General features: G+C 38.6%; 1 protein-coding gene across 2 annotated transcripts in view; it reads right to left on the bottom strand.

The window, feature by feature from the left end:
* DEUP1 (deuterosome assembly protein 1) overlaps nucleotides 1-16,784 on the bottom strand; it is a 107,167-nt gene that overhangs the window by 19,200 nt on the left and 71,183 nt on the right. The window contains exons 12-13 of one of the 2 annotated variants that reach the window (XM_043452668.1): nucleotides 8,571-8,594; nucleotides 5,019-5,170 (exon numbers count right to left, since the gene is read on the bottom strand). The exons of the other annotated variant lie outside the window; for it this stretch is intronic. Of the exons in view, the coding sequence (XP_043308603.1) occupies nucleotides 5,019-5,170; nucleotides 8,571-8,594 (176 nt within the window). The remainder of the gene's footprint in view (nucleotides 1-5,018; nucleotides 5,171-8,570; nucleotides 8,595-16,784) is intronic. 2 annotated transcript variants of the gene reach the window in all.

Genomic DNA, 16,784 nt, shown 5'->3' with positions numbered 1-16,784 from the left:
ATGGGCTGTTTGGAACTAAATAAGTATCTTCTCTGAACCCATTCATGAAAATGGGGTTTAATCAAAATCATCAAAGACCATGGAAACATAAAAATCCTTTCAATGTATTTATTTTTACTAACAATTCAAATTCTCTACAGGTATTAATTAACCATTTTCAAAGTCTTCATATTTTAACTTCACACCGTTCAAAAAATTTACATTATTTTTCTCTGTTCTTATCCAAAGACTATCTATATAGACTTCTTTTATTATGCAAACATTTTCAAAGCTATGCATACAAATAGCAATAAAAGTTAAGTGAGGCATCTGTAAATTAGTACATAAAAACAAACAAAATATGCTTTCCATTTTTACTTATCTTGAAATAGATCTTTTTTTTAATCCATTCTTCCAAACCATAATTACCATGGAAACAGAACAGCAAATTAAACTGAAATAACATGGTTTATGATGTGCAAAATAAAATGAAACATCCCACAATTCAAATAGAATTATAACAATTGCCTTGTACATCTGCATAGAATCTTCAGCTGAACCTTTTAATCTGAATGAGTCCATTTATACTTCAAAGCACAGTGGAAAAAAATAAGATAATTATAGAAGTGGTTCAAGAAATATACATCCCTCTGTAATCTCAATTATACAGAGATTTCAGGGAAAGTATTATTTGCCCTAAATTATCTAAATAATTATCTCAATTATCCATTTTGCTTTGGATGTATAGATACAACTTTATGATCTTAATTACTAAAATTTATATATGAACATTTTCTTTATTGTAAGGTCAATAAAGTGCAGAGAATGAAAGGAAAGACTACATCATGAAGCAACGCACTTTTGCTTTAAATCATCTTTGTATCTGATAGAAAAGTTCTTCTAGATTACAGCTATTCAAATACTTCATAAAACCACCTTGCAAAAAAATGCTAAGTATATCAATTTAAAAGCTATCTTAAAAATTATTTCAGAAAGCTTTTACTACCATCTCACAAGCTGGTCTATTCAATTAGCTTTTCCATAGACCCTATTCCAAGGCCCCTCCTTACTTGGCCAGGAGGGCAGAAGCCGGCGTCTTTGTTGGAGAGAGCTTTACCCAACTCAAGCCGGCTTGAGAGCCGAGTCAACCGCACAGTCTACAGCCAATCCTGGCCCTCCATTAAGTTTACAAGCCTCCCTGGGCTACATACAGCATGAAACGGGATCCCTTCACAAACTAAGCTAATTTACCACTTCTGGCCTCCCCTTCTAACACTCCACATGACACTCCCTTACTCCATGCACTACCCATTATTTCCTAGCCTGGAACTCTTCAGTTCACTATGTTTTTCTCCTAACTGAGCAAGACCATGGTGCAAAATGGACTCAGCTTGCTTTTTTGCTTCCAGGTAAATAACTATTCATTCCTTGACAAGGGATCCTGTAGAGTGATTATGACAAACCTGACTTTGTGGTGTTTTAGTATTAGAAACTGTTAATTTGCTGACTAGATCTGAAGCAATTTTATTGATTAGCTTGTGATTACCAAAATCTTTCCAGTACATGATATAATTCTTAAAGCCATATATTCAGTTTTAAGTATGAACTGTATATAGAGAGAAAACTCCATACACTACAAAACTGATTTGCCATTAAAATTATATGTTATATATTAATAGTTATATTATATATATAATAATATATAATTATATATTATAAACTATATTATAACATATAATATATATATATATATACTTTTTTTTTTGGACAGGAAATAGCATTTATTGGTGAGTGTGATTAAGGAGGGAACAGAGCTGATGCTCATGAGTGCAGGGCCCGCCATTTGTCCAGGGGACCACGATTAGGGATGTATTTGACCCCACAGCCGTCCGGGATGAGTCATATATATATATTTATTTATAAATTATATATATATAATTTATAAAATAAATTATAAAAATTATAATATATATTATAAAATATAATATAGTATATTAATAGTTATATATTAATAGTTCTGGATACCACTATTCTAAGTTAGCTTGTAAATGATCCTGAAGTCTTAAAACTCTGATTGAATTCTAAAAGCGTTGAAAACATTTCCTACCTCATTGCCCGATTCAGTTTCACCTCAGTCACTAGCCTTGTTTGTGTTTCTGGTCCCATCACACTGCTTGCAGGATCTCAGCTCCCTGACCAGGGACTGAACCTGGGCCACAGCAGTGAAAGCCTGGAATCCTGACCATAAGGCCACCAAGGAACTCCATTAAGTTTTTTAAAGTGCTGAAAAACTTTTTCATTGGAAAATAAATCCTTTCAAATATCCTAAAATGCTTCACATTTTAAGTGGATGAGCACAAAAATCTTATCACTTCTAATAGGAGTGAAAAACAACAAAAACTTAGTTAACTTCCAAGTAGACAAAAGATTATTTTAGTAATATATTATACAAATCTTCCTCAGGCAAAAGCAAGAAGGGGTTAAAAATTAGACTACAGATTTTAAAATGTTGTGGAACATTATGTTCATATACCTTTATGTAACAGCTTTTTCCTTTCTAAAATACTTTAATAAGACCTTATTGCATTATCCATTGATATGTAAATATGACTGTGTGCTTTTTGACTATTTTCTTCCTAATAAATACATACAGCTTTTAGTATTTGACTTCACTGAGCTGTGCTGTGAGGGAAGGAAAGGACACTGCCTTTTACACTTGCTAAAATTAATAGATATGTGCTTTACAGGTCTCCACCAGTGAATTCACAGTGTCCTTGCCTCTCAACAATTCTTTCCCCATAGTGGGTTTTACATGGTACTAATTTATTCAGAACATTTGAAATGCTGTTTTCTTTTTTAAATCAGGTCACTGGAGAACACTGAAATCAGACAAGCCATTAAAACAAATTTAATGAAACTTTCAACAAATGAGACTGGCAGGACACAGGGCTCTGCGGTAGGAACCGTCGCCCGAGCTGCTTATTAAGACAGTCTCCTGCTGAGCATTTTACCTCTTACACCGCTCCGTGTCCCCTAGCGCCTTGCTTCTGCTAGGCACTCAACACATTCTGTACTGCCCCAGCAAGCCAAATAATAAAAACACTCTTTAAAAACAGGAAAAGGCAGAGCAACTGTCTTTTTGTTTAAGCAATAACATCTAGTACCTTCACCTAAGGCTTTCCAAGTTCCCAACAAACAAGAATAGGAAACAATGTTCTGCATTAACAGGGATGCAGTACAGGCCAGTGGCTGGAGAAGATATGGTGAAGACCCTTCATAACATCACCAAGGTCCTATTTTTCTCTTACGAGAGAAAAACTATATAGAAGGGGTGGGGATGAGACCCATGGAGAAATGAATCCTTGGGCAGAGAAGCACTTTGTAAAGGGTTTATTCTGTATTAGAAATTATATTCTTACCCCCCAAATCAAGGCTAGCTTCTTCTGGACAGATTTTCAGTCACACTGGCCAGTCCGCATGGGGACACTCACCAGAGAGCTGCCCTCTGGCTGGGGCGCACGCCCCTCATCCTCCCCACATCCCTTGGACTCCTGGGGCACGGCCCGAACATACCGCCCCTGGAGCTGCGCCCCTGGAGCAGGCTTCTCTCATTGCCTCCCCTGACCACCTGAAGGGCGATTAGTTCAGCACTTCTGAGTGCCTGCTGTTTCTTACACTGGGTTAGAACACATCCTCGGGGCACACACAGGGCTAGGGTGGTGACAGCGGGGGAGGATGTACCACACGCACGGGGATGCTGAGCAGACGTGTCGAGCACGCCCCTGGGCTTATGGGCTGTCTAGACTGGGCTGCTTGGTGAGCTGGGCATCACCCTTCCCCAACAGCACACTATCTTTAGAGGAAATGTCAGATTCAGCCATTTGTTTATCCACCAAAATATACTTTTTAGGTACTGCGAGTTGGAGAAGTATTCATATTATTGTAAATATTAACAATTTTGTTAGAATAATAATATCAATGATAATGTCTAACATTTAGGGAATTAAACATTTTACAAAGAAATAGGTTTCCTCCTGTAATCCTCAGAAAACCCTTATAGTTATTATCCCTGCTTGTCAGATGGGAAAATAAAGGTTAAATATTTGAATTCCCCAAAGCTGCAAGTATTAATTATTTGTATGTGAAGTTTTCATGCTAAGTATTATGAGCTTTTAAACAAAAGTTGTATTGATGTTAGGTCTGGGCCCATTGATTCACCATTTCTCAGCACCATGGAATGTTAATAAACTTGATATCAAATAAGTTTGGGGAATATTGCACACCATACCTGTTCCTGGAAACTCACAAAGTAATTAGCACATTAATGGCTTTGCAAAATCCTGTAGAAAAGAAACTTGTTTGTTTTGCTGAGCATTTTCCAGTACTGGAAAATGGTGAAAGGACTCCAGAGACAGTTCTGACTCCAAACATATTTTATTAAAGTTGAAGAAATTAGGCAAATGTTAAGGCTGATGTATTTACTTAAATTTGAAAGTAAGACATTTTAAAGAGCCTGGGGATAATGTAGGCAGCAGGTATTGATTTTCCACATGCTTCTCTTCACTCAGAGAAGACCTCTCTTACACATCCACAGGTTCTTGCCTATGAAACGACCGCAGTTTGTCACCACTGCTAGAGTGTCACTATAAAGTGTACATATATTTGAAGTTAAGCCAGACATGCTATCTTCCTGTATTCCTACATAAAAAAAGAGATTACTTTTGCATATTCTGTATGCCACATCAGGTTCTAAGAAAGCTCTGAACTGACAAAAATTCATTTTAACAGTCTACTCATTTCACTGTTATCCTTTGAAAGCTACTGAGACCATAGAATTTCATGTATCAGTGTATCTAGACTATGGAATTGTCCCCATAAACAAATTTTAAGCAGCTGAAGGGAAAGTGTATAAAATTACAATTTGATTATTTAAAAACAAATTTCACTTGAATGTTTGTACATTTATATCCTTATGTAAGTGGAGCCAGCATACCCATCTTCATTTTTACCCCATTTTTATTTGGCTTTGATAGGCATACCTTCCTGCTTCTTCATAGGTATTTTGATTAGCCCATGTTGATTTTCCACTGGCATGAAGTTTTGCGAGATCATTTCGGAGCCTTTCATTCTCGTATTCCAGTTTGTTAATAGATGTATGCCTTGAATGTTCCCTGTTAGTGAAGTCTACACTCTAGAGAATAAAATAAACTATCATTGAAAAAATTGTTACTTACAAGTGACGCATATTTTCTGTGCATTTGCACACATGTTGGAAAGACCCTTCTATGTAAGGTGAGGCGTGTGACTTTACTCCTGTGTACCTCCTAAATGCCTCTCTTCACCCCCACCTTCTCACAACGCAGGTCCTCAGTGACGGCTGCCACTGAACACTTCACAAGGAGAGGGATGCCCATGCTCCAGTACAGAAGAGGCTCACTGCCTGCATTACTGTTCTCCGTAGCTAGAACAAATTGCTAGTTTTAAGACTTTCTGTGTTAATACTGTACGCCTCCTAGTGCTAATCGATTAGTAATGGAACTAACATTACTAACAATACAAAAGAATTAACATATCTTTTAATTTTAAAAGATTTTTTTTTCACATTAAAGCAATATATGTCATTATAGAAAATCACATATCAACCCCTCACTGTTGGGTGATATGAAAAATTATATATTAATTCCATATGATGGCAGTCTGATTCTGGACCATTCTATACCAGGATCACTAGATCCTGGATGAGACCGTGCCAACAACACACAGTCTTGAGCAATGCAGCATCATGAAAAAGTTTCACTGTCTGGTATGGGCAACCCAATGGTTAATGTAATAGAAGAATAAGAAACATATTTAAATCACAACATGAAAAATTTAGAGCAAGATTAAAGATTTCTGATGCTCTTTTAATTAAATGCTGTAAGAAGTTTTTTAGGGAGAGTCTAAACTTTTCTTCTCACAAAATTTTAAAAAACAGGATATATTCTGACATGAAAACTCATGAAAATGCTTTAAACAACCCCATGAAGTCCTTTATAATAGAACAATGATTTGAATACCCATGAATTATGTAGTTGCTGATTAAACAATAGTTCTCTGCTTTCAGAAGATCAATATTTTAGTACAAAAAGCATAACATGAGTAAAATATCTTTTTGAAGCTCCAATTTTCTATGTTTAAAAACTCGTAAGACTATAGATGACTATGGCTTAGAACTGCCATTTTTAAGTTTCTAAATTTAAGGCTTTGAGTGCCATTGCATATGGGCTGGCATGTGATAAAGTCACTCAAAAATTTTTGACTAATTGCACATCTAAAATTATTCATATACTATATTAATATAAATATTGATAAATAAGAATAGAAATGTATATATTAAGCATTAAAAATGCTTACCTGTTTTATGTTTTGCTTCAAAGGACAAATCTGTTCATTAAAACTTCTGTTTACTGCCTAATTATTATGTGTGTGTGTTAGTCACTCAGTAGTGTCCGACTCCTTGAGATCCCATGGAGAATAGCCCAGCAGGCTCCACTGTCCGTGGACTTCTCCAGGCAAGAATACTGGAGTTGGTTGTCATTCCCTTCTCCAGCGTATCTTCCCAATCCAGGGATCGAAACTAGGTCTCTCACATTGTGGGCAGATTCTTTACCATCTGAGCCACCTACACTATACTTTTATAGAAGTTTATAAATCTTTAGAAAGGTCTACTTTTGAATGGAAAAAAAATGCCCCAGGAGGTCAAACATTCTCAAAACAATATTGGCCAATGTGACCTTTGGGAAAGAAGGGTCATTTAAGGTATTTCTCTGCTTGTTAGGCCCTTGCCTTTAGTATATGTTAACTTTGCTCATTTGAGATATACTAGTACAGATAAAAAAGTAATCTATAATCTGCTTTAAAGGAGACAGGATTGCTTATTCTAAAATTTGAGCCCATTTGTGATAAATATAAAGAAGGCAGACCTAATACAATTTTCCTCTCCAAAGGAGAACACTCATGGGCAGATCTGTTTGAAAAACAATCTTGGAAAAGATTCAAAATTTCACTCCTAAAAAGACATCTCCTAGTCAAAATACATAACTCTTGATAGTCTCCTGCTCTGTTACAATTTCATTCAAAAATTTCATATAAAATTAGATTTCACCTGTGACTTTTCGGCCCAGTGTTGGTTTAAAGTATTTAAGAATGATAGTAATGATTTTTTTAAAAACCCACAATTTTCTAAATGTACCATAAGTAAACAAATGTTGTAAGTATGACCTGAGAGAATTACACAGGTGATGGATTTATACAATTTGTATTTAAAAATATTTTCCATTTTCCTGGATAGCATTTTTGGTGCTCTCTCATTTCATTTTTTTTCTAAATACTTTTCCAATGATTTCAAAAATACATCCTCCAGTAGATGGTTATCATGTGAAAAAAGGCACTGATTAAACTTTACCTATGTATTGTTGATGGGTTCTTTTTACAGGCCCAATCAATTTCTTATTCCCTACCCCCACCCCCCAAACTTTAAGGTTTCATAGTTTTAACTGACTTTTCTTCTTGAAATGGTGAAACCTCATGCTGTCTGTTTACCTGGACACACAGTTGGGTTACTGAACTGTCTGAATGATAGTATTTTATAAGAGTACTTTTTCTCTTAAACAATAGACTAACAAAGTATTTCTATAGAAGGGCTGACTTTAATCATGTTTTAAAGTTAGTATATTAATTTACAGCATGTAAATGAATGTTTTAGATGCTTAAAGTTAGTCACAAAATCGTGTCCAACTCTTGGTGATCCCAAGGACTGTAGCCCACCAGGCTCCTCTGTCCATGGGGATTCTCCAGGCAAGAATACTGGAGGGGGTAGCCATTCCCTTCTCCAGGGGATCTTCCCACCCAGGGATCAAATCCGGGTCTCCTGCATTGCAGGCAGATTCTTTACCAACTGAGCTACTAGGGAAGCCTTTTAGATGCTTATGAGGGTACTAATTTTTTAGGTTGTTATTTTATTTAGCAAACTGTATGGATAGTGAAAGGCCAATTAGTCTTAAAAATTACTGTAAGTTCTGAGTTCTGACTAAATCTAATTTTATAACACCTTCCCTAAGTGAAAGAAAATTTAACAAATACAAATATAAGTCTAAGTAAATATGGAATCACAAAAAAGCCTATCATGATAAACTTGATTCTTTGCTAATTACCCAGGAGCAGAATAAAGATAAACCCCTCACTTTTCTCTATATAGTCAAGCTTTTGCACAAATCCATGGAAAACATCTTTTTCAAGGCAACAAACAAACAAAAACACACCAAAAAATATCCAAATAAACCAAAAACCTCTTGCTAATTCTGGTATGTCACTGAGACCAGAGTAAAACTCACATGCCAGGTGGTTAGTTCCATTAGTAAATTTTGCAAAGGAAAATGGGGGTTGTCACAGCCCCAGGTGTGCAATAGGTAAAGTACTGAGTGCAAGACTGCTGTTTCTACTATTGGGTGGGTGTGAACTTTCAACCTTTTTTCCCTAAGTGTAAATAATCAGGGAGCTTCACACTTAAGCAGAAAAGTTATCAAAGCTCTAGTAATTCAGAAATGACCTACCTTCATATCAATAATTCCACTTGTCTAGGAAGGAAAAAATAATTGTTAATTTTAATATTATAGAAATACTACATATTTAGAAGACTTAAAAATAATGATGTAAATATTATGGTTTTTATTGCCTGAGGTAAAATTTCAGCACAAATTATTTAATTATATGCTTACTTATTCATTCCAATTATTTTAGAGAGAATTAACTATCTAATTATGGGATATTAACACATAACAGATATGAATTTTCTTTATGAAATCTTTAAACTATTAAGTGGTAAATAAATGACATAACAGATTATAGCTTAAAAGACACAAGAGTCATACAGAACTCTTTTTTATTATTCAGTAGACACTTGAGATTTTTCTCTTAGGACAATGGCTTGACTATGTTAGTTAGCAAAGTTAATTCCAAATCTTCACATATAAAAAATGGAGAGCAGTTATAGTCAGCTTCCTCTATGGGGGGAGCATGTTCAAGGTGGCATAGCATAGCATAGTATGAAGACCCTGAACTCAAACTATAATAACTCCATACACAGCAACTACTTATGGGAACAACCTGAAGACTAGCAGAGAAGATTCTACATGTCTAAAGATATCAAGAAGGAACCATAACGAGATGAGTGGAAGGGGTGGACTAAGAAGGGTGTAGTCAGAATCACATCCCTGGATCAGCAACTCTCAGACTGAAAGAATACCACCACTGCAGACATCCTCCCCAAGCAGCAAGGGACCTGAACCCCACATCAGGCTCCCTAGCCTGGGGGTGTTGTCCTGGGAAGATGAGCCTCTAGGATGCCTGGCTTTGAAAACTAGCAGGCCTTACCTTTGAGGAAGCCAGAGGGCTACAGGGAACAGAGACTCCACTCTTAAAGAACACACACACAATTTCTCATGCTCTGAGTCTCAGCACAGAGGCAGCAGTTTGAAAGGAGCCTGGGTCAGATGGACTTGCTCATCTTGGAGAGCCTCCTGGAGAGGGGCGTGGCAGCTAGGACAACCCTGGGGATGGAGGTACTAGTGGCAACCATTCCTGGGAGCTTACTCTACCACATGCACACCAGCACTGACAAGCACCATTTTGGAGACCTCCCTTTAGCCTCTTTGTGCCAGAGGTTACCTGCCCCCCAGCTGGCTGGCACCAGTCCCAGGACTTCATGGACTGAACATTCAGCTGTGCCAGGATCTGGCCCCACCCACTAGAGGGTTGACACCAACCTTGGACTTCATAGGCCCCATGATCGGCTATGCTGGGATCCAGCCCCACCCACCAGTGGAAAGCAGGCAATACATGAGGCAGTGGCTAGCAGTCCCCTTTGCAGGGAGCCAGCCCTGCCAACCAGCATGCCCACAGTAGCTGGCCATGCCACAAGAAGAGGGTTTACAAAGCCCACGTATGAGGCAGCCCCAGAGCATATAACTCCAGTGAACACAGGGAGTGTTCTGCGGGGCCCCATAGGATATCTCCAACATAAGGCCACTTCTCCAAAATCAGGAATCATAACCAACCTACCTAGTATGAAGAAATAGAAAAGAAAATTGGGCAAAATGAGGTGACAGAGGTATAAATCCATATGAAGAAGATGTAGGATAAGCAATCTACCCAGTAAAGAGTTAGAGGTAATGATGTTAAAGATGTTCAATGGACTCAGGAGAAGAATGGATGAATACAACAATAAGTTTAACAAAGAGAAAACACAAAAAACCAAAAAGAGCTTAATAATACAACAACTGACATAAAAAAATACACTATAAAGAATAAACAGTAGATTATATGATAGAAAAGAACAGACCAGTGAACTGGAAGATAGAGTAGTGGATATTACCCAAGAAGAGTTTATGCTGATCCTTTTCAAACTATTCCAAAATACTGAAGAGGATGGAATGCTTCTGAACTCATTCTAGGAGACCAGTATCAGATGATGCAAAAACCAGACAAAGACACCACAACAAATAGTCACGGGTCAATATCACTGCTGAACATAGATGCAGAAGTTCTCAACAAAATGTCAGCAAATCAAGTTTAACAATACATTAAAAAGATTATACACTGTGAGTAAGTGGGATTTATCCCAGGGGTATATGGATGGTTCAATATCCACAAATAAATCAGTATGACATACCACATTAAAAAATTGAAGAATAAAAGTTATATGATCATCACAATAGATATAGAGAAAGGTTTTGACAAAATTTAACATCCATTTATGATAAAAGTTCTCCAGAAAGTAGGCATAGAGCGAACATATCTCAACATAATAGAGACCCTATATGACAAACACATAGCCAACATCATATTGACAGTGAAAAGCTGAAAAGTTTCTCTAAGATTAGGATCAAGAGAAGGATACTCATTCTTGCCACTTATTTAACAGTACTAGGAGTCCTAGCCAAGTAATGAGACAAGAAAAAGAAATAAAGAGATTTCAAATTGGAAAGGAAGAAGTAAAACCATCAATGTTTGCAGATGACATGAAACTATATATAGAAAATCCTCAAGATGCCACCAAAAAACTATTAGACATAAAAATTAATTCATTAAAGTTGCAGGATACAAAATTAATATACAGAAATATTTTGCATTCCTATATATTAACAATAAACAAGAAAGAGAAATTAGGAAAACAACCCTATTTACAATCACATTAAAATAATAAAATGCCTAGGAATAAATCTACCTAAGGAGGTAAAAGACATATACTTGGAAAATTATAAGACACTGATGAAAGAAATTGAAGATATCACAAACAAATGGAAGATATGCTATAAATTAGGAGAATTAATATTTTAAAACTGACCTTACTCCACAAGGCAATCTGCACACTCAATGCAATCCTTATCAAAATATCAATTGTATTTTTCACAGAACTAGCAGAAATAATTCTAAAATTTGTTCAAAAACACAAAAAACCTTGAATAACCAAAAAATATTGAGAAAGGAGAACAAAGCTGGATGTTTCATGCTTCCCTGAGTTTGGACTGTTCTACAAAGCAAAAGGGGGCGTGGGCAGCAGGGGATGAGATGGTGAGATAGCACCAGCACCCAGTGGGCGTGAGTGTGAGCAGACTCCAGGGTACAGTGGGGGACAGAGGATGAGATGGTGAGATAGTCCCACCACCCAGTGGGCGGGCGTGAGTGTGAGCAGACTCCAGGGGATAGCGGGGGAGAGAGGATAAGATGGTGAGATAGTCCCACCACCCAGTGGGCGTGTGTGTGAGCAGGCTCCAGGGGACAGCAGGGGAGAGAGGATGAGATGGTGAGATAGTCCCACCACCCAGGGGGCGTGAGTGTGAGCAGACTCCAGGGGACAGCGGGGGACTAGGACCCTGGCCTGCTACAGTCTATGAGGTTGCAAAGAGTCAGACATGACAACAAGAACAAAGCTACTGTAATTGAAACAGTATGGCTCTGGAGCAAAAATAGTACATGGACCAATGGGACAGACTAGAGCATCCAGAAATAAATCTACACTTATATGGTCAATTAATTTATGACAAAGGAGGCAAGAATATACAATGGGAAAAAGACAGCCTCTTCAGTAAACAGTGTTGGGAAAATGGACAGCTACATGCAGAAGAATCAAACTGAACTACTCTCACACCATGCACAAAATAAACATGGATGGATTAAAGACTTATATGTAAGGGCTTCCTTGGTGGTCCAGTGGTTAAAAATGGCAGGTCTGCCTGCCAATGCAGGGGACATGGATTCGATCCCTGGTCTGGGAAGATTCCCAGACGCCCTACATATCTTGGGGCAAGATTCCACATATCTTGGGACAACAAAGCCTGTGGGCCACAATGACTGAGCCTGCGCACCTAGAGTCCATGCTCTGCTACAGAAGAAGCCCACATGCCCCTGCTAAAGAGTAGTCCCTGATGCCCCAACTAGAGAAAACCCACGTGCAGCAATGGAGGCCCGGCATGGCCAAAAGTAAATATATAACCCTTAGGAAAGACCTAATGTGAGACCTGAAACCGAAGAACTCCTAGAAGAAAACACAGTATACTTATCAACACTGGTCTTAGTGGTATTTTTTTGGATCTGTCTCCTCAGGTAAGAATAAAAAAGCAAAAATAAACAAATGTGCTTGCATCAAACTAAAAAGCATTTGCACAAGGAAGGAAACTATAAACAAAATAAAAAGGCAGCTTAAGGAATGGAAGAAGATATTCACAAATGATACCTCTGATGAGGGCTTAATTTCTAAAATATATAAAGAACTGATACAACTCAACATTAAAAAAAATCCCATTAAAAATGAATAGAGGATATGAACAGACATTTTCCAGTGAAGACATACAGATGACCAAAAGATATGAAAAGATGCTCAACACTAATCAGAGAAAAGTAAATCAAAACCACAATGCAACCATTTTACACTTGTTAGAAAGGCTATCATAAAAAAGACAATAATTACAAGTATTGGTGAAGATGTGGAGAAAAGCAATGCTTGTGCCCTATTGGTGGGAATATAAGTGATACCGTTTCTATGGAAAAAACTATGCAGTTTCCTCAAAAAATTAAAAATAGAAGTGTCATACGATTTAACAATTTCACATCTGTGTATTTATCTAAAGGAAACAAAAAGACTAACTTGAAAAAATACATATATCCCAAAGTTCACTGAAGCATTATTTTCAACAGCTGAGATACAGAAGCAACCTAAGTGTCCATCAAAAGACAAATGAATAAAAAATGATATGGTGTATATATACAATGGAATATTACTCAGCCACAATAAAAAAATGAAATTTTGGGGGGACAACATGGATGAATCTAGAGGCTATTATGCTATGTGAAATTAGTCAGACTGAGAAGGACAAATATATAACCTCACTTATATATGGAATCTAAAAAACAAAACTAAACAGACTCGAGGATACAGAGGACGAGAGTTGCTGGAGGGGAGGGTGCTGGGGGCGGGTAAAATAAGTGAAGGGGGTTTAGAGGTGCAGACCTCCAGGTATAGAATAAATAAGCAATCATACGTACTATGTAGCATATGGAATATGGTCAATAAAACTGAAATAACTTTATATGGGACAGATGGTTACTGAACTAATGTGGTGATCATTTCATAACACACGCAAATGTTGAATCACTATGAGGTACACCTGAAACCAACATAATATTTTATGCCAAGTAAATTTCAATTAAAAAAAAAAACACCTTCCTAGGCTTCTCTGGTGGCTCAGTGGTAAAGAGTCCACCTGCCAATGCAGGGGACATGGGTTTGATCCCTGTAAAGAGTCCACCTGCCAATGCAGGGGACATGGGTTTGATCCCTGATCTGGGAAGACCCCACGTGCCACAGGGCCACTGAACCTGAGCGCCACAGCTACCAAGTCTGGGCCCTGGAGCCCGGGAGCCGTGACTATCCAGCCCGCGTGCCCTGAGCCCCGAGCCCATGCTCTGCCAGAGGCCGGCGCAGTGAGACGTCTGCTCACCACAACTAGAGAAAGAGCCTGCACAGCGATGAAGACCCAGCACTGCCAAAATAAATAAGTAAAGCCACATTAAAATTGTTTAAAAAAACCTTCCTATGCGAAGGATAATCCTCATAAAATATAAATGATTAAGTGCTATTTTAATAAGCATCACGTTGAAGGCTATAACCAATGGCATTCCATTATATGACAGCCCATTAAGCAACCTTTAGACATATATGTTATGTATGTATATGTGTGTGCTAATGTAAAAGTTCTACAGAGATAATCAAATATCAAAAAGTGACTCTGCCTTTATTGAAAATATAATAAAACTGAGTAAAGTAACATGCATGAAAAACAGTAAATAATATAGATATGATGTAATGTATGTGCTAAATTATACTGCACCAATAGGAACCCAAATGTTTTTTGAATCGATCAATGTCAGCAACTACTGGGACTGAGATCATGTAGGAAGTGAGGTAAGACAAAGCTTTGGTTAACTCTTTAATGATATTATCAGTGGTTTCCTTGATAACTTATTCATGTCTCTTAGACAACAGGTGAGTCCCATAAATCCACAGGTATTCATTGAGCCTTGTGTGTGTGTGTGTGTGTGTGTGTGCTCAGTTGCCCAGTCATGTCTGACTCTTTGTGACCCCGTGGACTGTAGCCCGCTAGGCCCCTCTGTGACTGGAATTTTCTAGGCAAAAACACTGGAATGGGTTACCATTTCCTACTCCAGGGTATCTTCCCGACCCAGGGATGGAACCCAGGTCTCCTGCATTGCACGCAGATTCTTTATTGTCTGAGCCACCAGGGAAGGCCTCCCTGAGTTTTATACTATACCAAATCTTATATGAAGAAAAACATGAAATGTAAGCCCTTTCTCCCACAAGAACTATGACTGAGACAAAACAGACCCATAATAAAAAATAAAAGAAGACAATTCAAAACTGAGTGCTGAATTGTTATAATTACCACTGCTAAAGAAAGTCAAAAGAGAGCTAACTGGGCCCTAGAGTAATGGGAGATGAATTCAAGGAGGAGATAAAATTTAATCTGGTCCCTTAAGGGACTGGTAGGATTTAGTAAAGAAAAAGGTATTTCTTTACTTTGGAAAATGAAAGCACTCAGGCAGAAAACACATAACGGACTGATTCATTCCTCATTCACTCATCCACTTGTTCATTTACTCATCAAACACAACATTTTTCAGTGCCTTCCATATTCAGGGACTGCGCTAAGTGTTGAGGTATAGTGGTCAACCAGGACCATAACCAGTGAGCCTCCTGGTAAGGGGATGGGTAGCTTACAAAAAACAGGCAATTGTAATACTGTGGTATGACAGATGCTAAGGAAAGGATGGCTTCGAGGAGTGAAACTTAACAGGGGAAGATCAGAGAAGATTTTGTATGGTGTAAAATTCATGCAGATAAACTTGAAACATTAATAGGACATGGCCATGTGACGTAGGGAAAGGGGATTTTTTGGTGGAAGGAAAAGCATGTGCCAAGGTCGGGAAGTAAGAAAGAGTGTGAGAAATGAGAATCACATACACAGACAGAGTAAGCTGTTTCAGCTGCAGTGGAGGCCTTGTGAGGTCTCCTCAGGGAAACAGAGCAGGTGACCCGGGTTAAGGAAGCCTGGGACGTGAAGGATTCTGGCTCCCTGTGGGAAATTTCACACATGTTCCACCAGGAAAGGTCACGTGAGGAAAGCATACCTGGTGTGGAAAATGGACAGCTTGGAAGCCATTCTGAAGAGAGAACCTGAAGCTATTCTGTGATGCAGAAGAAAGAAGCTGAAGGTGTCTCTATCCTTCGAGGGGCAGCCCACAGCCAGAGGAGTAGAGGACCAAGGACGCAGCGCGGGGGCTGAGTAGGGGCAGCGATGGAAGGGTGGGGATCAGTGACGAGAACAGAACGGGCAGGACCATGGGGTCTGACAGTCGTCACTACACATCTGGAGCTATCCAAACCAGTCACAAGCTGGATGATCTTGGGCAAATTGCTCTAAAACTGTTTTCTGTGGGGATAATAGCCTATCCCCAGCTCCCCCACACATGGTATAAGGATGTAGGCATTAATGTACCACAAGTATCTGGCAGACAGCAAGGCATATAGTAAACACGCAATGACCAGCAGCTCTTTGTTGTTACAGAATTCTACTAGTCTCCTTGACTTTCTGTCTCTTGTCTCTGCACATTACATTACCTTGTATGCTCAGCCACTCAGTCGTGTCTGACTCTTTGCGACCCAATGAACTGTAATCTGCCAGGTTCCTCTGTCCATGGACTTTTCCAGGCAAGAATACTGGAGTGGGTGGCCATTTCCTTCTCCAGGGGATCTTCCTGGCCCAGAGATCAAACCCACATCTCTCAGGTCTCCTGCACCGGCAGGTGGGTTCCTCACCACTGCAGCACCTGCATTATATCACCTTATCATGACTCCCTCCCACCACTGGCTGGCTGGCTGGCTATTCCTCAGAAGCCTTTTCTGATCCCAATACAGTGTCAGGTAGCTCCCACACAGCCCCTGCACTCCACAACCTCCTATCACTCTAGCATAACCAACCAGTTAACTGTTTATATCAGAACCGTACGTTTATAGCCACTAACGTTAACCTCCATGAGTTCAAGGATCTAGTCTGACTCATAATCCTAGAATTCTGCTAGACATATATCAGACATTCAATAAATATTTATAGAGTGAATGAAAACATTCTGTGGTGACTGTGGCATGTGATAAACGCAGAACAAAGAATCTAGAAACAAACCCACACGTG

This window comes from Cervus canadensis, chromosome 29, assembly GCF_019320065.1.
Source record: "Cervus canadensis isolate Bull #8, Minnesota chromosome 29, ASM1932006v1, whole genome shotgun sequence".
Lineage (NCBI taxonomy): Eukaryota > Metazoa > Chordata > Mammalia > Artiodactyla > Cervidae > Cervus > Cervus canadensis.
The sequence above is the reverse complement of the archived record's forward strand: the minus strand, read 5'-3'. Positions and strand labels throughout refer to the sequence as shown.